Source organism: Trachinotus anak, unplaced genomic scaffold, assembly GCF_046630095.1.
Source record: "Trachinotus anak isolate AG129_WGS33_773 ecotype Australia unplaced genomic scaffold, CSIRO_AGI_Tana_v1 ptg000016l, whole genome shotgun sequence".
NCBI lineage: Eukaryota > Metazoa > Chordata > Actinopteri > Carangiformes > Carangidae > Trachinotus > Trachinotus anak.
The window spans coordinates 5881846-5906211 of NW_027273867.1; the positions used below are offsets into that span (position 1 = coordinate 5881846).

General features: G+C 39.1%; 1 protein-coding gene across 2 annotated transcripts in view; it reads right to left on the reverse strand.

Moving 5' to 3' along the window:
- Positions 1-24366, reverse strand: part of khdrbs3 (KH domain containing, RNA binding, signal transduction associated 3) — a 117674-nt gene that overhangs the window by 50862 nt on the left and 42446 nt on the right. For both annotated transcript variants that reach the window (XR_011693931.1, XM_071500611.1), the window contains exons 2-3: positions 11654-11772; positions 24-140 (exon numbers count right to left, since the gene is read on the reverse strand). Coding sequence is in view for 1 of the 2 variants with exons in the window: in XM_071500611.1 (XP_071356712.1) it covers positions 24-140; positions 11654-11772 (236 nt within the window). In the remaining variant the exon portion in view is untranslated. The remainder of the gene's footprint in view (positions 1-23; positions 141-11653; positions 11773-24366) is intronic.

A 24366-nucleotide genomic window follows, 5' to 3' on the forward strand; every position in this document is an offset into this window, starting at 1 on the left:
GAAATAACAGACTGGAGTGTTACCTTTTCTTTGTCTCTCATGGATCCTTTTCCGAGAATTGACATCTTTGTGAGAGTGTCCTCCTGTAGTCTCTTTAACGAGTTCCCACGTGGCCCGAGGAGTTTGCCAACAAAGTTAAACTGCAACAGAGAGGGAGAGCGCAGATCAATCAGAATCTGTGTGTTTGAGATAAAGAGCAAAGACATTTCTCATGTCAATCACACATGACTGAAGTGACTGAAGCTAATGAAACTTATCAGCAGTTTTTCCTGTCCATGTCTTGACAGGATCAGTGTGGAAGCATTTCTGAGGGGTCTTCACCCAGGTTCACTGTGTTGCCTTTTCATGGGTTATGGTTATAGTCACTCAGCATAAAGTTAGCTCTAAAATTCACTGCTGGAGAGCAGCAAGGTTGTAGGTCTCAGTACAGCAGAGGAAATGATGAAGTCAGAGGTTTTTTTAACCCATCAAGAAAAAAAAAGTGAATTGTTGACACATTTATATCAGACTGGCAAATATCAAATTATGATGAAGCTGGTTTTTGTGCTTTGACAGTTGTATGACAATTAAAAAAAGGGCTGTTGTGTAAGCATATTGACCCTTTAATCACTATAATATGTTATATACTAAAAATACACATTAAATATATCATATACTGTTTATAATCTTTTTTACCCTAATAACATGCAAAGGAAGTAGCAGTACTTCCTATAGCCTGTAGTGGTGCCGGCAGGCTTCATCTCAGGCTGCACCCACAACCTCCAGCAATAAGATATGGAAGCCTGGATGTTGTTGCCTGAGAGACATAAACTGGGTCAAAAAATGTCTGCAAAGCACCGTTTTCCTTTTTCCTGAAGTCTAACTGCTGAGAGCGCACAGTAACAAAAACAAGGTGACTCGGATGAATATATCAACGTTTTGAGCGACTCAGTTCTGAGGTTCATCTGGACGGTAAGACAACAATGTTTAGAAAAATCTTAGACATTAAATCCAACTGAAACTGTAAAACTGGTTCAGTAAGAAACTAGATTTTTTGAGAAGTGACAGGAACGTGTCCCCCTCCAACCCCAGTGGAAATTACATCTTGTACAGTATAGACGAATGGGCAATAAGCCTATAAGTATCTGTATCAGAAATCTGTTACCAACCTTAATTTACTCATATAACTATTTTAAATAAATTATCAGATTCTACGGAGCAAAGTCCTGAAGAAAATTTTTTCTATCTTGTTTGCACAATCCATATTTTGTGCACACAATATATTATCCTGTGCAAACAAGATAAGAATTTGTGAGCACAAAATATTAGATAAATATTAGTTCAATAAAAATAATCTTTGAGGCTTCATAGAATCACATCTTATTAACACAAATAAAATCTTAAAGATTTGAAGATGCAGCAGAGGCAGAGACACCCTGACGTTTAGGTCTTAGGTTAAACTCCTACACTTCCCACAATGCAGCTAGAGATGTTCCGATACCATTTTTTTCTCCCTGATACTGATTCCCTGTTTAGCAGCTGTGTACTACTAACCCTGTATGAATGTGATATGATTACTGTTGTTGTTTTGGTTAAACATGAACAGAAATATGAATGTCATCGAATCTTTTATTATCTAATTTGACTTTCAATCATAAAACAATAAATATAGAAATAAATAACATTTCCCACACTAGTTGCCCAAACATCAGTGCTGCCCCTTGACATTAAAGCCTTGCACAGGTGGGACTTTCCAGTGTTACATTGCTGAATTGCTGACATTTTGCTAAAGGCTAACGTTACAGTATTTACCAGAAATCAATGCTCTTCTTCGCTGATCTAAAACAGCAGTTGACAGTGGCTGCACAGTGCAATTTCCTGTGTAGGCTGCTGTTTTAGAGCAGTGAAGAAGAACTGATTTCTGGGAAAACTGCCATTTATCCAGGTGTCAAACTATAAAGTTTATTAATAAATTACATGGTATCAGACTCGTAAATAGATTTGCATACTCAGCGATACCCAATAAAGCAGTGGTTGGCTATTGGAGGCCCACGGGGCTAAACTTTTTATTTTTATTTTTATGTCAAGCTATTTTGCCCTTTAATTCTGAAAAGTTCTGACAAGAGGATCCAAAGGTTCTGTTGCTTGCTTCAAAGACTAGTGGACATGTGATGCGCGGTATGAAAAAAATAACACCAAACGTATAATATGTGACGGCGGGCTACAGCCCCATATAAAGCAAATTCCAGTTGCATTTTTATCGACTGATCTCTTAAACTATGCTTGATTATGTTCTATCTAATGGATTACCATAAAAATTGGCCCGAGGCCAAACTTACTTGCGGACCCGTGTGATACCAAATTTTAGGCAGCATCTGAGGCTTTTCCTTTACCAATATCAATATTGGTAAAACTCTAAATGCAACAACTTTTCTGAGACCCTACAAATTTCTTTCAAAGCCACAGAAGACAGCAGAGGACAACTGCTTTCAAAGGCTGAGTCTTTGTGACTAGTAAAGTACACCTTCAAAACAAAGAATAGCTTCAACCAATGACATCTAATCAGAAGTTTAACCAACCAACCAATGCAGAGAAGCCTCAAACTGGTCAAATGGTGAGTAATCTGTACAAAAATCTAAAACTAGCCAACATGAAGACATATCATGGACATTTATCATTACTGAAGTAAATGTGATAATTTATATTTTCCATAGCTGCCTGCATCCTTTTTGAGAAATCAGAACTTTGCTCTCTGGTATCTGCTCACAACATTTCACACATCTGTGACAATATCTGAAGATAAATTATCAGTATTATCATAATATGTCTGTATGAGACATTGAACTTGACCACGTCTGGCGCTCTGTCGTTCATCAAAGGCTTCCCGGCTTAGATTGCTCCACAAGGTCACTGCTTTTTAGCCATACAAACCCAAATGTTATGCATTGCTGTGTCGAGGAATGTCATGTGCAGACACTCATCAAAGTCGTACAACCCTAGGACGGGCTCAATGCAATTTCCACCAGCAGCTGAAGATGGTCAGAGAGACAAAAGGAGACCAATGCTGTTCTCCCCCTCTCCATGTTTTCCTTTAACAGTGAGTTATACAGCTGTCTCCCTCAACTATCTAGGTCATCAATTAGCTAGCATGAGGTAAGAAAACAGCCAGTTTTGTTCTACACCTCTCCTATAGCTCTCCTGCCTTTTGTTCAGAAAGCGAGTGCTTGTTAGGAAGCTTCTACCAATTCCTGGGTGAGGGATTTGAGAGGTGAGCTTTAGTGATTCGCTCTAATGCAGTAACTGGCTGTTGGGTTTTTTACCCTGGCCAGACTGAACTCCAGCAGTACTCTGCTAATGTATTTTCCTTCAGCTTTTATACTTACACACAGTCCTGTGACTGGATGTGATCATACGGTAGGAATTTCGTCAGTTTCAGGTCAAGGACTTTTGGCCTAACACAAATTACATTAAAATCATAAATTATTCACTTTTTTATATAAATAAAACATACATGTTTTAAGATGCAGTCTCTTATCAGGTATCAGTGAGGTGCATCATGTCATCATTTATCAATTTAACAGAATCCTGGGATCTTTGACCAGTGATTAGCTGCAGCCAAAGTGTGATTGTCAATCAGTCGCTCATTCAGCTTCTTCTTCTAGAATAGTGAATTAGAGAAAGAGTGAGCTGCTGGCCAGTGAGCCTTGATGTGAGATGTTCAAGTGGTGATTGTGTGTTTTTAAAACTTATGTCAGGGCTGCAGCTCACTGTTTCATCACTGAGTGCAGTGTAGCAGTGTTTCTGGTTTAACAGCACTGGACAGGTGTGTCTACAGTGTCTGTGCTCTGAAAGATGTTACAGCTTGAAAAAAAAAACAAAAATAATGATAATAATAATTATAACAATAATAATACAAATAATAATAATAATACGTTTGAACATGCAGCAAACCCAGTACTGCTATTAGTCCCTGGTCCTCACCTGTGACACAGTTGTGTTGGACATGTTTTTATTTTAATGTTCAAATGCAAACATTCACAAAGTGAAACAATTTCAGTAACAAAGTTGTGTGTTGTTAGCTTTTGAACATTTTCAGCACATTTTAACATGACCATGATAACACTGATAACCATGACAACTTTGGTCACAATAATCATGATATAACATTTTTATGTTGTTTCATCTCTAGTCAGTACGTAGGTTGTGTGTGTGGTGAGAGAGAAAGAGCAAGAGGGAAAGAAAGAGAGAGAGCGGTGAGGCTGGCGATAGGAGCAGAGAGTTAGCTAGTTAGTTAGCAGTTAGTGGTATAGTATATGCACATAATCAGTCCAAATTACTGCAATATGGGCACAAAGGCCATGGTGGCCGTAGGGCACACACAATGATTTTCAGGACATCCCAGTCAGACGGAGGGGCAGCTGCGGTCAGTTTCTACACTGTACAAGACCCTATTCAGCCCTAGCCCCCACTGTGCTAATTCCAACCCTGCACTTACAAATGCGAATGAGTGGCCCCCTGCAAAGTCCTGACCTTGGACTGATGAATATGTCAGACAAGTCCAACTTCACATTAGAGTGTTTATGCTAATGTGTCTCTATTCAAAAGCTTCTTACACCACTTGAAACATTCAAATACCTCTACTGAAATTCATACCATAATTAACAAATATACTCAATGGGACATGAGTGGTTGGGTAAGGGAACTTCAATTCAAAGTTATCTAAGCAAACAAAATGTGTCCTGCCTTTAATGTATTCAAGTTTACAAAAGGATCATCAAAGGAGACAGCGCTGTCGGGGCGAACAGAGGGTGTCAGGAAATGTTTTAAATGTGCTGAGTTTAACCAATGTCCTGCGCATCCATCATTTCCACCTGGATAGAGCCTTGATCACTGAGCTGTGCTGTCTCCTGAACAATGATTTGCAGAGCACAGATCACACAGACGACATCTCTCCGTGTTACTACAGCTTTTGTGCACCCGTTCCCTCTGACAGGTTAAGTATCGGACACAGTGACTGGGACGTTTTGTGTGGATATCTCAGTCCTCTCTGCGCCGATGGATACAAATCCTCACACAAGGAGAAAAGCTTGTGTTTTTTTTTTTCTGTTCTGATCAAGAACAAAGTGCTACTCAATGTTATAGTCTTGGAGCTATATATCGACTGTGCAGGCATCAGGGCATCAGGCAGTGAACACAAAGGAGCAAATCTACAGGAACAGAAAAATCAGACAGACTATGAAACAGAACTTAATGCAGACATAAATTTACTGTTTGCAGGCTGAGCTTCAGTGAAATCAGAGTCTGAGAACAGAACAAATGGCCTTTTTATTTTAAAAGATATGACACTGTCTGCAGCAGACAGTTTACAATATAATAAAATAGGAATCTGCAAAATGAGAAATGGGTGACGATGTATCCTGGTCTGAATCCAAACCCAGTCCGCTGCCTCATTAGGACTGTGTACTAAACAACCGTGTACCAGGGCACCTGACGAAACTAAGCCTCTGAAAACATGTTTTTAATTAAAGATTACTTTATTAATTTCAGAATTGAATAATGTCAGAATTTGTAAACAGTGCGAGTTAATCCAAATACTGACCTGTGGGCACGTTTTTTAGTCTAATCATTCTGTCAGGAAAATACATTAAAAACACACATAATGTTAAAAAAATAGTTTTTAAAAAAAATAATTAATTCATGTTCTTATATTGTCTGATTTAATTTTAATTCGGAGGGACGTCCATTGTTTAAAGCTATGGCTTACTGATGTCTTCTCCCACATCTGTTTTACTTCGGTTTTCGGTTTTTAAGCAAAATGAATTCTTATGTGAAAACACTGAATTAATCAAGTCTGAGGTGCCTCCGTAGCTTAAGGGTTAAGACTGCAATGTCTACAGTTCAAGTCTGGCCAGCCTCATTTCCTGTTGTTTTTCCACTGCTGTCTGTGATCGTGACTTAAAAAAATACTTGGGGGGGAAAAAAGAGGAGCGTAGGTTTCGCCAGCCTTGCACAGAGGGACCCTTACAAGCCACAGTTAGTTTGTGGTAATTTCATTAATTGTAATTTTGTTTGAGAGCATGGTAAAAGGCTCCTCTGAAGCACCACAGCTCACATGCTAGGAGCCTTCATCTGACTACAACTGTAGTACCTGATCTGGCAACACTGTCTCCTAAAACTTCTAAAACTTCTAAAATGTAATTGCTCCCTGGATTACATTCACTGGTGACATTTTTTCCAGTGAAGTTAAGTACAACTTGAGCACAGAAATACTTTGGGTAAGATTAGAGAAAGATCATGGGTTCAGTTAAATATTCACAAGTACTGTGTACTCTCTTGTGCTTCAAGTGGAGTAGGTGTGGACGATCGGGCCAAAAGATCATATGACAATGGGGAGTATTGCAATCCATGATCTTAATCCCGATCTGCATCCTCTTTCCAGTCTGATTTTATTCTGAAAGTCCTGACTGGAAGTTCAGATTAGTATCTTTCTACTGCTTTAACACTTTGTCTGCTCACCACTACAATACAGAGTATACATTTGGACTGTGCTTTTATGTATTTACAAAGGAAGTGCTCTAGGTAGGTATTTTAATTTGAAAATTCAGTTGCTGCACTGGCTTGTCCTGCTTCCTGTTCCTCATCTGAAACTCCAGTGCCTTGGGCTGCAGCTGCGGACGGTGGTTCTTGTTCTGCTCGGGTGAAGAACTGGTACATGTGTGCCATTTAACAGTTATCAATGGTCTGGTTAGATATCAAAATAAAATGAATTATCTAAATATCGCACCTTTTTTGACGCAATCTGTGCAATTAATCAGAAAGTTACATCATATGACAAAGTAATATTGTCCACAGCATAAGATCGTCACATCGTCCAACCCTATAAGGACTTTTTTGTTCGTAAACCTACAACGCTATTTTTGCTATGAGTGCCTAAATATAACCGTAAAAATGGTAACTGTGCTTTAAGAGCAAGAGCAGATATTGCACAGAAAACAAACAACAAACAACATTTTGGTGTTCAGGAAAAATCGGTTCATCATGATGTTAATAAAAACATATTTCAGGTGATATCAAGCTTCTCTCAAAATTGATTTACTGTTGACTTTTATAGGAACATAATTTCTAGGAGACAGGGTTAGATCTTGAGGGCCTGGTCTAGATTTAAGTCTAGCTTAAATATTCAAGCTGATCGTGCTTAAATGTTATATATTCCTAAATTCACAGTTTAATCAAACGTAGCAAACATGAGGACATATCATTTTGGCATGAACTCGATGGACAGAGAAGGGGAGAAACAGAGGGTTAACAGGGGTCATGCTGCTCATTTTAGCTCCCAGGCTCTATGCAGTAGCTGGTTAATCTGAACATGTTTTTACAGCTTGTTCTCATATTATACAGACACTCATCTGAGCCACTACAGACTCTATAATACATCCTATAGTGATGTAGGTATTGGTGTACTGGCATTTGTTTGACACTATTTTAAGTTCTTGACTATTTAAAAAGAGATGATGGGGATTTGCTTCATATTTATTTGACTAATGCCAGTAAATGTCAGACAGAAGTCTTAATCTGGACGTTTAAACACATCAGCGCCCAGCCAATACATTTGCAGAGGCTCAAACACTCACACACACGCATATAGGGACAATCCAAATATATGACTGAACACATAACTGTAATCCCTGCTGTTTATCAGATATCAAAATCCATCCGACTCCCTCTGTGATTGATGCTTTGGGGTTTTGCTAATGCTTTAGTTATCACGAGGGATTACGTGACTTAGAAAAACCTGCCTGGGCTCCTGCACTGGTTCATGTCATTAGACTGTGTGAGAGGATTGTGCTGCTGCTGCCTGTAATCACCAGAATAAAAGCTGATGTGTTTAATTACAGGTTGTTGCCTGCTGCGCTGCCGTGGTGTTAGCGGCGCAAAAATAAGTGACACCAATAAAATACGAAAAAGAAGCAATGACTGAAATGACATAAAAACAGGATTTGAATTGTTGCTCCATATCCTGGTTGTCTGTTAAAATAAAAGAAAAAACTGTCATGTGGATGATAAGAGAGAAAGACAGCGGACATGCGTGGAGAAAGAATGAATGATTAATCACATTTAACCTGAAGGGGGTGCAGGGGGGAAAGGGAGGGAGGGTGGGGGCACATCTGAGATCTTTTTATCAAGTGCTGAATGTATTACTGTGAGCCTGGCAAAAGGTGCGCTCACAGAGAGCCAGCGCAGTGATTGTGCTGAGGACAGCAGGACAGGAACGACAGCAGAAGGATAAATCACCGCTCCCAGTGCCGAGAAAAGCCACAGTCTGAACTGGAAATAAACCAGTGGGACTCCTTACGCCTCGCTAATGGCCTGCAGTGCTTTGTGCCAAAAGATGCTTTCTGAGACAGATCCCAGATCCAGCAACTGCACAGATGAGAACTGATAGTGCATCCTCGTTCAAAAGGTGGGATATTTTTAGTTCCCTGAGTAGGTGTGACACTGTGTCGCGTTGTTAAATCATGTAAACTCTCTGTGGACAAGCTTACAATTAGATCTTTTTCTAAAAACGGAAAGGATTTAAATGTCTATTACACAACAGAAATGCACCATGCAACACTATAAAATCATCCCTCTTAGAAAGTCTAGCAATTCATCAGTGTTGGGTATTAAAAATCATCCCTGAGGAACAGCTGTATTTTATCAGAGAGAATCAGCAGCGTGGAACTTGCAGCGTGGCGTCCTTACCCACTTCATTTTGATAAAAAGCTTTGTTTGCAGAGGATGGATTTAACCTCTCTGCATGTGCTCCTAAATGGCTATTTGGAAAATGGTTGTGCCACTTCAATGCCAGAAGCCAAAAGGTGACGCTCGCAGCTCAGAAGAAAACCCATTCAAGTCAAACCAATCACTCTTGCCATTGCTACCTGTCAGACAGAACAAATTGAATTTGTCTTCCTTCGGTGGCTTGTTGGAGCTCTAAACAGCGTATTAGTGGCTCTACTTATCAAAGCTGTCAGAGCAAATCTGTTTAGCTGTGAACCTGGGAGACTCAGATCAGCCTCCAGATGACACCGCATACATACGCAGTACATGCTCAGCGCTCTCCGAGATTATTTTGTAGAAGTGATTTCAGCCCTAGAATAGAGTGCGAGTCAGCACATGGTGATTAATGAGTCGGCCCAAAATTCACACAAAGGTCGTGAAGGTCGGAACAAGACACTGAAATATAGACACTGAAACCCAGTTCAAACAATGGCTAGGTAAGCTAGCATCTAAAAACTTTAGCTAGCAAGATGCTAGCACCTGGTGCAGTACTGCTAGCACCTAGGAAATTCACATGAAAATCAACATGTAATCTATAGTATGTATTGACAGATTGGACCTCGTTTTTTGGGTGTTTTTTTTTTTTTTTTTTTTTTTTTGGATCATTTCAAAAACACACCGTTATAAAAATGATCACTGTACAACACACAATAAAAAATGAAATCTTCAGGGATTAATCTACATGTTTAGACACTTAGACATGCTAGCAGCGTGAATCTGTGGGTGGTCCAGACTGAAATATCTCAACAACTATTACGCATTTTTGTAGGATCCCTGGTTGCCTTGACAAAAATTTTATATGGCCTTTTTGGATTCCTGCAGAAAATAAATCAAACCTGTGACAAACAAAAGTTTACTAACACATTTTGTTCAATACAATAATTTCCACAAATGAACATAATTTTTCTGATTTTTGAAGCCTAAATAAAATCAACAGAAGCTAATGTTAGGCTATAGACGCACTACCCCACGGTCACATGACGTCAGTGTCACCACCAATAATCTTCTTCTTCAACTTGTAGTTTGATTTAGCTCTTACCTCTTCTGCAAAAACTTTTCCTCTTACAAAGTTAGTAATAGTTTACAAAATAAATCATGACTGAGGTATTTACTGGTATTTTATGTCATAGAATTAAACGTGATAATGTCTTCAACTTGTATTAAACACAGACCTTATTTTAATCATCTAACCAAAAACCTAGACAACAGAACAGCAGGTGCTAAGATCCTAACTAATTTTCAGGTCCTCTATTGGATGGATGAAATATGCAAGAGGCATCAATGATCCCCTCGGGAATAATTGTAATAACTTTGGTGATCTCTTGACTTTTCATCAAAATTTTAATTTGACCAGCACTTTGGTTTATGACCAACAAAAAAACTACCAGCCTCAGCTGTGCTTTTGCTAATTAGCAAATGGTAGCAAGCTAAAAGGCTAAATAAAGAAGGAGAACATCATTTGTGCTACACATCATCTTGTTAGGATGATGATGTTAGACTTGCATGTGCATTAGTGCAGCTTCACTAAGCCACTGCTGAGACTATAGAGTCAGTCACCAAGTAAATGCTCATGAGCAGAGAAAGTGAAACAAGGTTAAATTCAGAATTAGGCATCACAGTAATTAAACTGATAAACTAATCTAAGTTAAACAAAGAGACAATCTTCCAGGCGATTTTTTTTCTACTGGTGATTCTTTCTCTCATGCTTGTTTCTGAATGTTTCCTTATTTCAAATCAAAGAATGCTGACTGGGGGTGTGCTTTCACACAGCTGATACAACTCTATCGTGGGTCATGCTGGGTGTGGACTTATATAGAACCTGACACACGGCTGATTCTTACACCCAGCAAATTGACTCTTATTTTACTGTGCACATCATTAAAATTGTAGTGATTCTGATCAGAAAAACACAAGGGAACTAAATCTAAATTTACCCCTGAAGTAACACTGGTTCAGTGTTTGACTCCTGCACTGTGTTTCCTCCCTGCCGTCCTCTCCATCCACTCACTCCAGGTTACCACTGTCCTTCCCCCTGGAGGGCTGAGGTGAAAACTTGAGTGATGGTGTAGGAGCAGCCCTCTCACTTTTACATCAGCCTCCCCGTCGTGCTCCCAGTGGGAAATCACTGACATGCACCGAGTGTGTGGCGCCAATAAACTGCTGCTCCTGGTGAAGACTCCTTGTGGAGGGTGAAGCCTTGTGTGCTCTTCAATGTGGGAGCGGCATTATCACTCAAAAGCGGCTTCACGTTGAGGTCACTGTGAAGCCGGCCGTCTATGACTCTACACATGACTCGTGTGTCGCGTTGCGAACGCACTCTCACCTTACAAGCTATTACGTTTTTGAGAAAAAGACCTACAAGTGCATGCATCTACTGTGTATCACTGCACACTCGAGACAGTGAAATCCACTGTGACAAAATTCCTTTGAATCGTGTATTCATAAATATTCATTGACAAATTAATACACCGAGGCATCAAAGCGTCATTGACCAAGGTCAGTGTAATGGAGAGGTGTGTGGATGAGGGAGGAGGGGTGAGAATTACAGTAGTAACATCTCAAAAGCTTACACAACTCTTCAGACAGGAAGTAACAACCCTAATATAGTCCTACCCCAGTTCTGTCAGCCAACACTCCGCCTGTATGCCGCCTTCCAGATATGCTACATCTAATAACATAAAGCATCAACAAAAAGTGTCAAGTGGCTGTTGTGAGGAATTTAAATCAAAACCAGAGCAACTGTAGTTGGCTTCATTATCTATAAATAACACGATCTAAAATTCTCTATCTGTGCACATCACATTCTTGAAGGAGTCTCTGGTGGTGGTGGTGGTGGTGGTACTATAGCACTTACTTTAGGAAACTGCTTGACTGGTATTAAAACTTTCTGGCCCAGTTTCATGTTCTTGTTGATGACGACGTCGATGAACTTCTCCTCCTCCTTCCCCTCGTCTTTCTGAATTTTTTCAATCTCTACAAAAAGAGAGAAGAAGAATAGTAATGAGTCAGGGATGACAGGCAGCAGATATGCAGGGCTGTAACAGGACCGTCGCACAGGTGCCGTAACAGTTATCTCCATAATCAGTGAAAGGAGCCAGGTTTCAGGTTTCACACCTAAAATACAGGGAGAGTTACACGCTGCAACTGTTTCTGTCCACGAGCATCTCTGTGGAGTGGCTCCGGCTCTAACTCTGGTTGCCAGGTCAGTGAGCACAGGTTTTGGTTTCGGGTCTGGACAACCACAGCTGTACCAAATGTTACCGTGACGACAAAATTTGGAGAACGTGCGGACAGTAGTGATGCATGGATCGACTGATGTCAACCGAGTCTGCATGTATGGATAAATAATCCACCTGCCACTCAGCCGAACAAATTATTTTCCACAATATGGAGACCTGCACCTGATCATACATTACATTTATGTCTCAGAGGCTTGTCACGTGTGATGATATGTTAACATCACACTGTAATAGGCTGGTTTTAATAAACAAACATTTATATTCTTTTTTGGTAAAAATGAAAATGGCCCAAATTTCCACAGTAGACTGAACACAGGCTGACATTCTTTCTGTGCTACTTCCTGAACACAAACAATTTAAAAGCTCATAATAACATTTGGCCCTTGCCCAAAATAAATAATAAATCATAATGAGTTAAGCAGTCCAAACACAGAGTCTAATTCCTCCCTGATGAAAAATGAAGCCTAAAATATGTTCACATTTTAGAGAATGTCAATAATAGTTTCCTCATACATTACATATTATTTCACCCATCCATAACCCATCTGCTGTTTGTCAGAATATTCATTTTTAGGACCCAGCCCATCCGCGGATATGAGCTAACGACGATCAGTGCATCACTAGTCATTGTGGCCAGCTTTTTCCAACACTTGTCAGTATTCATCAAATCAAAACTTCCTGTTCTTCCATGATTGTTTATGAATGCATTCAACCTTACACATGATATAGTGAGGTGTACATGTATTTTTGAACCTTTAACAGAGCCAGGGTAGACACCTTTCCCTTCTTTCAGCCTTGATACAATGCTACACTAACCACCTGCCATCTCTAGCGTCCTACTTAATATATATATATATATATATATATATATATATAAGAGAAGAGTTAGTCGATTATCAATTTACAGAATATTTACAACAATTTGGATAATCAACCAATTGTTAAAGCCTCTTTTTAAACCAAAAATTTGCAAGTTGAAGTTTCTTAAATGTGAATATCTGCTAGTTTTCTTGGTCATATTCATATTTTTTTTTTTTTTCATTTTATTGAACAAACAAGTAATTGATTCATTGAAAAAAATAATCTTTAGTTATAAATGTTATATATACGACTTATTAGTTAATTATGAAAATAATCATTGGTTTCAGTCCAATTTATCAATGTATCAATCTTTTGCAAAATTCCATTACATTTTCCATTATGTTGAACTCCTCCTGTAATTATGTGATTTCTTTTTTAATTAGTTAATAAATTGTTGGGGGGAAAAAAATTAAAGTAACATCTTCAAAACAATCCGATTTGCAAAAAAACACAGAAAAACAGAAAATCCTTCTTTTTGCCTGCAAACCCAGGCAAGCAATTTTTTTTTTTCTCGAGAGGTAAATTAAACTCCACCAGTATTCCTCATAGATACTGACCTCAGTCTAGTATTGAGGAGAACTACACAGCTGTTTGAACAGAAAGACAGTTGATCATTTTAGCCCTAATCAGCAGATTTACTCAACAAAAAAAAAAAAAACTTTATGAATTGTGCTTTTATTTATGAAAATTCATTCATCCTTTATTGGCTCATTAGCTTGTAAAGTCGTTCATCTCACTTATTGGCCGAGGCTCAGTCATCATGATGCTTTGAGCTGACATACCAATTTACCTGTAACACGACATGTGCTGGAGTCCCTTTCATGTGCCTATAAAAAAAAGGGGAGGACACTGGAGCTTGTACCTCCAGGCTATCAAAAATATTGGCTGTCACGCTTCTTCTTTTGGGAGAGGTAGACTTTGATGTATTTGGAGATGTAACCTTGAACGTTTAATCAGATGGATAACATCTGTGTTTCAGTGCCAGGAAAATGGTTTTGCAGAGAGGGCAGCTGAGAGGCTACGACAAAGACTCCAGGCTAAAAGCCCAGCAGGGGAAATGGTGAGGAACAGAGTCAACTTCATCATAGATTTATTTCTCCTGTGCAAGATGAATTTAAATGAAAAAAAAAAAAAAAAAAAAAAAGCAAATACGATTAAAACGGAGCAATCATGGCGCTTTAGCTTTTAAGTTTATGTTTTTCATACACAATTTTTGGAGCCTGGTTCTGATTCAGATGTGAAGATTAGATCCAGCCAAATAAGCTCGGGTTCAATCTAAAAAACTCAAACACGTTCACATGTTCAAACGCCACATAACCAGATATACCACATCCCTGTTTTTCAATTACACTGGGTCAGAAAGGAGCCGAGCATATCAGCGCCGCGAACTAGAAACTAAAAAGGCAATTGTGATTTCTCAACAAAGCTCTGCAGCATTACATTTACAGAATGTAATTAAAACCTTTGATACGAGGATAAAAAAGAAGTATCAGTGAGATGGAGATATCTTTAAGCTTCAGTTTATCCCGAGGGGGGGCAGAGAGCGCACACATTCTGAGAAAAGACAACATTAATATTAATGCATCGCCTAGCAACGTGCCAAGACAGAGTTTTCTCCTTCAACCAGGAGTTGTCCTCAAAACATTCAGGCTCTGATGTGTTCGGAGATTGTGATGGAGACTGTGTTTCAACTACAAACAGTCTCAATTTTTATTTTTTTATGTTTTTTTTTTTTCCCAAGCTTACAGCTACAAATTTTCCGAACTAGCCCCGGAAAAGAAATTTTTACATTTCAAGACCAAATAAAACCCCCAACAGGGCTCTGCAATCAATCAGCAGGTGTAATAAGCAGCCAAAGATCAGCTTCAAATGAGCTCCTTCTCTGAATGTGGCCAGACAGAATCGGCAAGTGTGAATTAACTAACCACAGCTCTTTTCAAAAGATCTTGTTTGTGCGGCGGTTTGTGAGGGAGAGAGTGCGGTCCACATGCACCGAGAGCCACCCTCCACCTCCGAGTCATTAGCGGGTTTTCAGAAGAGAGAGATTCAAGCATGCATCACTGACACGAGCACAGCGTGCATGCTGGTTTCTTTTTTGTTTTTGTTTTCCCCCTTCCAGCTCTTCGGGAGGCCTCTCGTCTGGCTACAAATGGATGGAGAATACAGTGACAGAGCCACAGCACAGCAACACAGCAGAACACCTTCAGTGAATCAGCACCTGAGCATCATGAAGCTCACTGATAAATATCACCAGAAGTCTCTTTCTCTGCCGTTACGGTTGCTGTTCTTCACGTGAATACCCATCTCCTACGTCTAACAATGTTGTAGTGGAGTTATGCGAGGGATGAAATGAATTCAGTGTTTTGATAAAGATTTCATCGGTGTCTCAGCTGCTCGGAGACCATAACAGAATAAGTGAAGGAAATATTGAATCTTGAAGATTTCCTTAAGATATGTTATGTTTGAGTCTGTGGGCTCAGGGGGAACCACTTGGCCTATATTTTGTTGAATATGCATGTACATCCTGTTCCCCTGATGAGTGCTGTTGCTGCTGAAATGTGATTTTCTTACTCCTTCATATATATATATATATATATATATATATATATATATATATATATATATATATATATATATATTCATCCTTTTAATTTGTTAGGCTCCAACATTAATATAATAAGTAAGATTCAAGGATAATTCTGGTGTCCTAGCATTATTAAAAAAGGATTATTTTCTTAGTTTTGGCCATCGTTGGAGAACATCTCCACAACAAAATGAAGCAACATACAACAATGAAAGTTCAGCTACATAAAGTAAATTACCTAAACCACTTTATTTGGAGGCAGAACTGAGATGAAGGAAATTTGAAATATCACTAATAAACCCTGACTGCGCAGGAAAACTGCACACAAACCATGGATATATATAATTAAAACTCAAGGATGGTGCCCATTCACTTGAGTACAATTTGCTTGCTTTTCTAGACTTTACAAATATAAAACCTTCATGGATTAAAAATTAATAATACAAAGTGTAATAATTTACTTTTTCTGCAGTTCAAGATGCCATGTCAGCAGTTTTACAGGGACTCTTTTATGAGGCAGGTCTTTTTTATTTTTTTACTTTTTGAAATGGACACTTTCTTCCATTCTTCCATAGAAGCTGTCCAGGTGTGTACAGGTGAGCGAGTGCACAGGATCTGAGCTTTTTTCCTCTTCACACACCTTATTTCATAAACTGTTAATGTCTACAACCAAGTGCAACATCATGACTGCCGTGAGGAGGTGTGCCGTCATCACCGATATCTACGATTCATCACATCTCGCTCCCCTGTATGACAGCACTCGTGAGACCTCATCAGTTGGCATGTCGAACAAACTGTTGAACATACGCTCCAGTGTTAATGGCAAGGATTATGAAAATAAATAATAATAAAAAAAATAATAATACAAATATTTTAATTTTTGGGGTACCAAATCATTTCAGAGCATCCAAAGTAGGGGTGGGTGATCTGATGAACCGTACAGATCACATGAATTACATTTTCAATTTTCAAAGTGAAGTTGCTACTAACGAGCCTATTAAACAGCTAGCTAGCATGCTAACTACAGCAGTCCTTGTCACCAGCTTCAGTCCAACACAGTGGAGTTACTGTCTGTCCACAGGACGATAGACCTGCCTGAGGTGGGACCGACGAGCCTGGGCAGCAACTGAACTTTCAAATTAAAGTACATATATATATATATATATATATATATATATATATGGATTAAATGAATACTCCATATGAACTAAGCAAAAGATTAAGACACCATTTGCAAAAGAAAGAAAGAAAGCTGCAAACATCCAAAAAAGGCATCAAAGCAGAAGAAAGATAGAAATTACAACTTCTGGTCAGCACCTTCAGAATAAAATCAGTTGGAAACGCGATGCACAGATTGGTAAATTGGGCTTTTAAGCTGAAGTGACAGGCTTTGTGTCCAGGCAACCATATGCACATCTAATCATGTGACCACGAGTTCAACTAAATCTGTGGGGAGACTTGTGATTCAGATTGTGGATTGTGATCCTACCTAAAAAGATTGTGATATGATCTTTTGGCCACATCCTCTGAGGTACATCATTCAGATTTAGGTAAAGGAATAAAAAGAATTCAAATGCTCTACAACAATAACAGAAACTCTGTTCCAGCAGCAGCAGCACTTGTCAGAGGAACAAGATATACATGCATATTTAACAATATATTTATGGGCCTCCTCCAGAGGCTGTAGACCAACAATCAAACCGAGTGAAGAATAACTTAAGAAAATCTTCAAAATTCAATATTTCATTCAGATCTCTGGGCAGCTGATTCATATTAGTTTAGAAAGATGAACTGCCTTTTTTCTCCACGTAGTTTTTCCCAGATTGAGAAATTCACCTGTTGAGGATGAAAGAGTAGATACCACAGTTGTGATAAACCAAAGTTATCATTATTCTTTTGAGAGTCTGATTTTCTTCAGAGTTTCTTCATGTTTGAGATTTTTCAGAAAGTTTCTCCTGCATGAAACGTCTCAACTTTACAGCCTTTGCAGGCATTAAAAAAATATTTACAGTCTATAAAACGCATCTGCCTGGGTGATGACATCCCACAATGGGACACCATCCCAGCTGTCTGCTTTCCTACTAGAAATGCATTCACTTAAAAGCAGCTCTGTAATTTAGGCCTTCCCATTTAAAATGCATAAGCTGGGTAGATTTTGTGGGATTACGCATGACTTCAGCTGCCTGCCCGAGAGTCAAGCTGGGCACGGAGGCAATTGGGTCATTAAGTCTTCCAATTTCATGTTGAGGGGGGAGATCATAAATACAATGTCTGCACACCAGGTGTACCTACTTGTTATCAGACGAGATGGAAGAGAGATTCACAAGTAAAATGATCATTTCTCTGCTGTACATGTAGCGAATAAACTACCTCATTCTGAACTGTAGCGCCAATAGAATATATGCTTTTCTTTCTTTTTTTTTTCAGTTTTTAAAGCTGCAAAATTAAAAATTTTTATTCAACCATTTTCTTGATTGTTTGTTTTCATATAAAATGACATGTTTCATTCTGCATAAATCATGAAGTGAGGCTGCAACAGGGAAGCCCCTCCCCTTTAAAATGTAAACATAAACATTGTCCGAGACTGTAAGTGCAGCTTTAAATGTCTGACGTCCTTCAAATTAAAGAAAAGGGTTTTAAGTGAGAGAAGTTATTTTCTCAGCCTGTACAAACCATTTATGATGTCTAATATGCTTTAATTGTGTTCTATTTAGTAACAGGCTTCATTTCCTGAAGCCTGAGACCAGCTGATGTCACAGGATGCAAACTATGGCAACTCACTTGACTCTGAATTAGACAAACAATTGGCACAACTAACTTTTGTGTCTTGAGTGAGACACCTGGAGTGTATGTGGTGTGTGATATGAAATATAAACACAATGATCATTATTTAATTATCATCATTGACCGTCTTCCATCCCATCCAGTTTAGATTATAGGCGGTGGGAGTGTCTCACATAGTGTTTTGCATGAGCTCAGTCCCGGCACAAACACACACACACACACAGGCAGGACCAGCAAACTGACAGCCAAGGCCAGTAAAACCTATGGTTCCAGTTGTGATGGCCAGTCCAACCTCGACGGGTCTGTTGTCAGCGTGTTTGTGTGTTTGTGTGTAACGGAGATAAAGAGAGCAGGAAGAGGACGGGCTGAGTTGAGTTTCACACTGCTCTACAACGAAGACACAACACATCACACTTCTTTAGCGATCTTTCATGTTATTATAGGAAGTGTAAAAATATTTTAACACGCAAACTGTGGTGGGCGAACGAACAGGTATGGGAGGGGCAGAGTAAGAGGAGACTGTCCACTAGTTATCTGATCACAGATGGTGTCGTTATCTCGGACAGATAAAAAAAATAAAACTTAATAAACCTGGACAAGTATTTTATGTGTGCCTTTTTATGTTGCACTTTGAAAAAGCCAAATCAGGCTTCAGCCTAATCATTATTATATCTGTCATTTTCCATCCATCCATTCATTTGCTATATCTCTTATCCATTCAGAATCGTGAGGATAAACAGGTATGTTGCCTTTTCACCAAGGTGAGACAAAAATCCAAGCCGTCACAGCCCCACCTACCAACACTATTCTCTGACAAACAACCATTTAATGGCTGCATGGTAAGCTAGGTGTGGACTGTGTACAATGTGGGACTGATCCTATCATCCTCCCCCAATAATCAGATTTCTAAAAATGTTGAACTATAATGAACCACATCCATGTACAAGTTGTGTCATGTAAGTTGATGCTGGAGGAAGATCAAAAATGCACTGGGTTGAAAGACTGCAGAGAACTATCTACTGCTTTACATTGCTCTATAGAGGAAGGTTTACTGTGTACTTTTTGAATTAGCCCAGATTCATGTCCCATAACTGATTACCAATAATATCAAAGTGGTAAGAGCCTGTGTTCCTTTAATTTAAATGTGAGAAATAGCACCGGGTCAGCAGTTTCCTAATAAGGCAGTCTGGATGCCCTTAGTGGTGGCACTTTGGTAAACAATATGTGTGAAGCAAAAGTTCACAGCTAACAAATATAATGAGAACTACATTCTCCCTGGTGTATGCACTGATTCTAACACTAATTATCCAAGAGCTCACTGTTGCTTTGGATGTTCAAGGGTATTCTGACGCCAGTTTGTGTCTCCAGCTTCGAATTAACTCAACGCAGACTTTGAATTTTTTTATGACACCTTTTTATGGTGTGAGCGAAAGCTGAGGATGGGTCTGAGGTAGCGTCGGAAATGAAGGAAAACACAACCAGCGTTTTCTTTTACAGAGCATGAAGCCATATCTCGGTTCAATTTAGCAGAACTGAGTGGTGCTTCAGGATTAATTGTACATAAAAAAAAGTGTTTCATGTGTGTCAGTGGATAAACCTGCAGGTATGTTGTAAAGGCAGACTGTCTGGAGCTACATCAGCCTTTATGCATCATTAATAGACACTTACATGGTCTAAAATGATTGAAAAAACATTTGACATTCTCATCTTTTGTTGTCCTTGATGTAAAATGTTTTGTGTTGAGCTACACTCGTTATCTCGAGGCGATGCTGCTCACATTCCTAATCATGAAATACCAGCAAAACTGACATTTTTTTTTTCTGTATTCATTTGTATTTTATGAGGGTTATTATTGTTTCCACTGCTCTCCATTTCACTACATCACAGACAGGATGCACCTGCATGGAAAGAACTTAGCTCTCAGTGTGTTTCATTGCGTAAATAATTGAACTGAAAATTGGAAGACAGTGAGTTTCTCTTCTGCTTCAGTAAGCATTTGAGGCAATAAAAACATACAGTAGCTTGTCTAAAAAGCACAGTGGTAGTTCGTCATCAGCTTTCCGCCACTTCCTTTATGCAGCTGATGCTGTTTGCTGCAGTCTGCGGCAGACACACTCATTATTTTGTTGTTGTGCAATTACAAGGCAAATGAATAAAATGCTAAAGACAGGAATGTCACATCATTATTCTCATTTCCCATTTTCTGTCCACGAGAACATGCTTATATAAACTCAATCAAAGGACACTGAGGTCATTCAAAAAGTTGAAATATTCAATACCAAAAGGAAGAAAATAAAGGATGGAGATTTGTTAACAAAATAAACAATTACTGAACACAATTAAAAGACCTTGAAAACCAATTTTTCAATCAGCCTCTTACAATCAGCAGTGGGATGTTACATGAACGCAAAACTCTCCATGGGAGTGTGAACAGTTTGTGTTTTTTTATTATTTTTTTATATTTTTTTATTTCTGTTTTTGGCTCGGTGATGTCATTTACTTAGTTTAGCGACGTTTGAATTTTTTTTTTCTTTAACGTTGATTATTGCTCATTTAATCATAAATATTTAAAGGGACACGTCGAACTGAGGGCACGAGTGGCAGTGACGGTACAATGGCGAACACCAAAACATGAACGTTCAAGAAATAAAAGGTTAAAAAAAGAGTCATAACTACAAAGCAAGAACTGGCTAAAGCTTGCTAAGCTACTGGTCACACCAGACCAAGTAGACTGTGACAGCTCAAAACCTCTGAGAATACTGAAGTGAGCAAGAGCATATTTAACTGCTTAATTAAATCTTTAATGTGTAAGAGGAAGTATGTGGTATTTCTTATTTTAAAAGATACATGTGAGAATGTGACGGTACAGTCAGTAAATTACACCAATTAATCAGTACTTTGGCACTTCAGCATATTCAGCGCAAAAATTTAAAATGTGTTTATTTAAAATATTGGGACATTAATGGCATTAATTAAAAAGTGTAGGGCTGAACGATATGCAAAAATACACTGCGTCATGATTTCATTTAGAATGGTCACTTTGTCACTTTCACTGAAACAAATATAAAAATGATGATGATGTGATTTTTGTTGAGGCTTGTGCCAAACAAGCATGTTCATGGCAGCATTCTAACCCTGAGCCGTTCTTAGTGTAATGTAACACAACAAAGTCTTCATCCATGCATAAATACTAAATTGAAATTAAGAACACTGCCATTTCCCTGCCTCATTAAATTAAGACAAACTACGCTGCTTTGGCCATCTGCTTTTCTTCTTTATGTTGTTTCTCCATCCCATAAAGACTTTGCACTGGACTGAGTGACTGCCGAGGGTTTCAGGCAGTACGGTCAGTGCCAGAAACAGTTTGCCCCACACACATTTCATGTGTGCTACCAGTGTGACCACACACGTTTAGTATGAATCATGGTGTCAAGGCTGTGACCCTTGAAAGAGAAACGCTAACGCTCCAAAAAAAAAAAAAAAAATGCCTCGACTCGCTCCTGTCCTGTAATCTCAATTTCACTCTGGCTCCTCCATTGCCTTGACAAGGTCAGGCTGGCAGCAGGAATTCGTCTCGCCCCCTAATCTAGAGATTACATTCTCGGCGGCCGGGCAAGGCCCTCCCTCCTTCCCTTTTCCTTTCTGCCTCTCTCCCTGCAACCCTGCCAGCCTGGCTCTCTACTGCGAGGTAACGAGCCAAGACCCGCTTACAGTGTTGCGATAATGTCCACGGATTAAGACAGAGAGCCCCTCGAGTGGTGCCTCTTTCATTTCAGTATCCGGCCTGTGAAGCATCATAAATACACCCAGCCAGTCAGGGACTCCATTCTGTGGATCTCTGTGGAAGTCAAACTCTGTCCTCTTACGAAAGTGTAGGGTAGCAAACGATTTTAATCCGCCAAACTCAGTTGTAATGGCTGCAGCGTTACACAAATACAAAAGAACATTTTCACTGCAGAAATCGTGGGATCTTTAGGGATGCTCTTGTTTGTCCTCGGGGTGAGCCACAAATTTTTAAATGGTTTTGTAAGAACATTAAAGTTCCCTGAAGATCCCTTTGGGTGGCAGGGTTGTTCAAAGTGCACGAGCTTGTTCTTTTAAGGCCTTCAAAAGTTCAAATCGCCTTAAAGATGCCAGAACTGCTACAGACTTCTACCCTGTGCGACAGCATTTCGTATACTTTGTGTTGTTTGCCTAGGATAGTTGCAGGGTGCATTTATCTTGGCACCTGTTCATTTAAAGGCTTGCTCACAAGGAGATTATCAAAGCGTTCTCAACCTGCCAGAGGATTTTGCTTGACAAATTCGCCTTCAGCCTCTACATCATGAGCGGCTGCATTAAACTGGAAGGTGTAATAGATGGGAGGTTTTCTAGGATAACAAGTCAACGCTAAGTGTCCAGCCAGTAACCACAAAATTTAATTAGCGGGATTTAAAAAAAAAAAAAAAAAATAGGTTGAGGAGAAGGGAAAGAGGGAAAAGTTTCAGCCACAGTGAAATTAAATGAAAATGAATTTGTGTCCTTAAAAGGTTTTCCAGGTATATTCTGGTGTTCCCCTCCTTTGCATGTCAAAATAAAAAGAAGAGAAGAAGTGCATTTTCTCCTTACAGTGGCCTTTTAAAAGGCATTAGCGTTTATATATTTACACTGAGCGGTCCACTGAGGCAGGATGCAGCGAGGTTCAGAAGAATCCAGGACACATTAAAGGATGCGAGAGGCTTAGTGTGGGCATCAGTTTTTAGCTATAACCTGACTGAACTTCACAACCCACCTCCTGCTCCTCAGATGATAAAGATGTCAGCAGCACAATGCAAATATTGGACACAAACTCAATTATTTTAAAAAAAGTTTCCATACCACAAATCAAGTCTTATTTCATGTTTTGTAAAGTAAAGTTTTGACTGGTGGGGGTGCTTCTGCTGAGCTGCTGAGAAACAATAAAATGTCGATCAGTGCATATTTACAGTGCAAACAAATACTACTGAACAAAAACTTTCAACCCATCAATGACCTTGTCATAAAGAAGTGCTAACTGCATTTATGAATATTATAATGAGGAATGTTGTATAACTTGCTGACTATGCCATATAAGTCCCAAAGCAAATTTATAGAACATTTTAAACTGTGCCCTAAAAACGCTGAATATGAAATGAGTTTGATTCTCAAACATCCTAGATCGGGGTAATAATGTCCCTCCCATGCATAATTCAAAACATTTCTCATCATGAAATGTTCTGTTTCCACACAATAGATTGAAAAAGATTCGACTGCTCTGAGGTTCCCTGAAAGCAGCAGGATCACGCCAGAATCAAACTTGTGGTTTATTGAGAGTTTGTGGATCCTGAAGATAAACCACAGCTACTCTAAGACGCATTTTCTTTTAAGATCTTTCCATTACAAACAGAATGTAAATGAAATCTCTGTCTCTGTTACATCACCAACACAATCCATGCACCTCTTGAAATGAATGTCAGCCAAAGTTACTATATCATTACAGGTGTATAGGTGGTTGTCACCAATAGTTGGAGCTAGCAAGGCAAACGAGACTTCAGTTCTCAAATCTTTGAGGGAGATAAAGTGAGATAAGGTTCTACTGAACCTCTACCCACATGTCTGTTGAGTTATAATATTAAAGATCCAATGAAAGTGATACTTGAGCTTCCTGAAAAACAGCACAGTGACAGTGGCAATGTTTTGCCTGTAATGATGGGTGTGACTAAAAAGTCCAAGTGATTAATTCAGTGGAAATTTTACAACAATCTAAAAACAGCCCATCTGCTAAATCCAACCAGGCTAATTAAGGCCACGCCCTCATATTCTGAAACCTAAATACTGGCAGGTATGGTAGTTGGGCACATCAAGATAAACAGTTGGTGGTGCTGATCTCCAGTCTCTTTGTTGCATTTTTCTTTCATTGTGTTTTTTACTCAGACTTTCTGCACCTGGTGGTGTATTCTGTAGACTACGACAAAAAAATTGCCTTGCTCTCAGTATCACAATATATTGAAATATATTGAAACGTAACCATTGTATCATGACATGTATTGTACTGCCAGTTTCTTGCCAATACACAGCCTTAACAAATCTGATACTCTATAC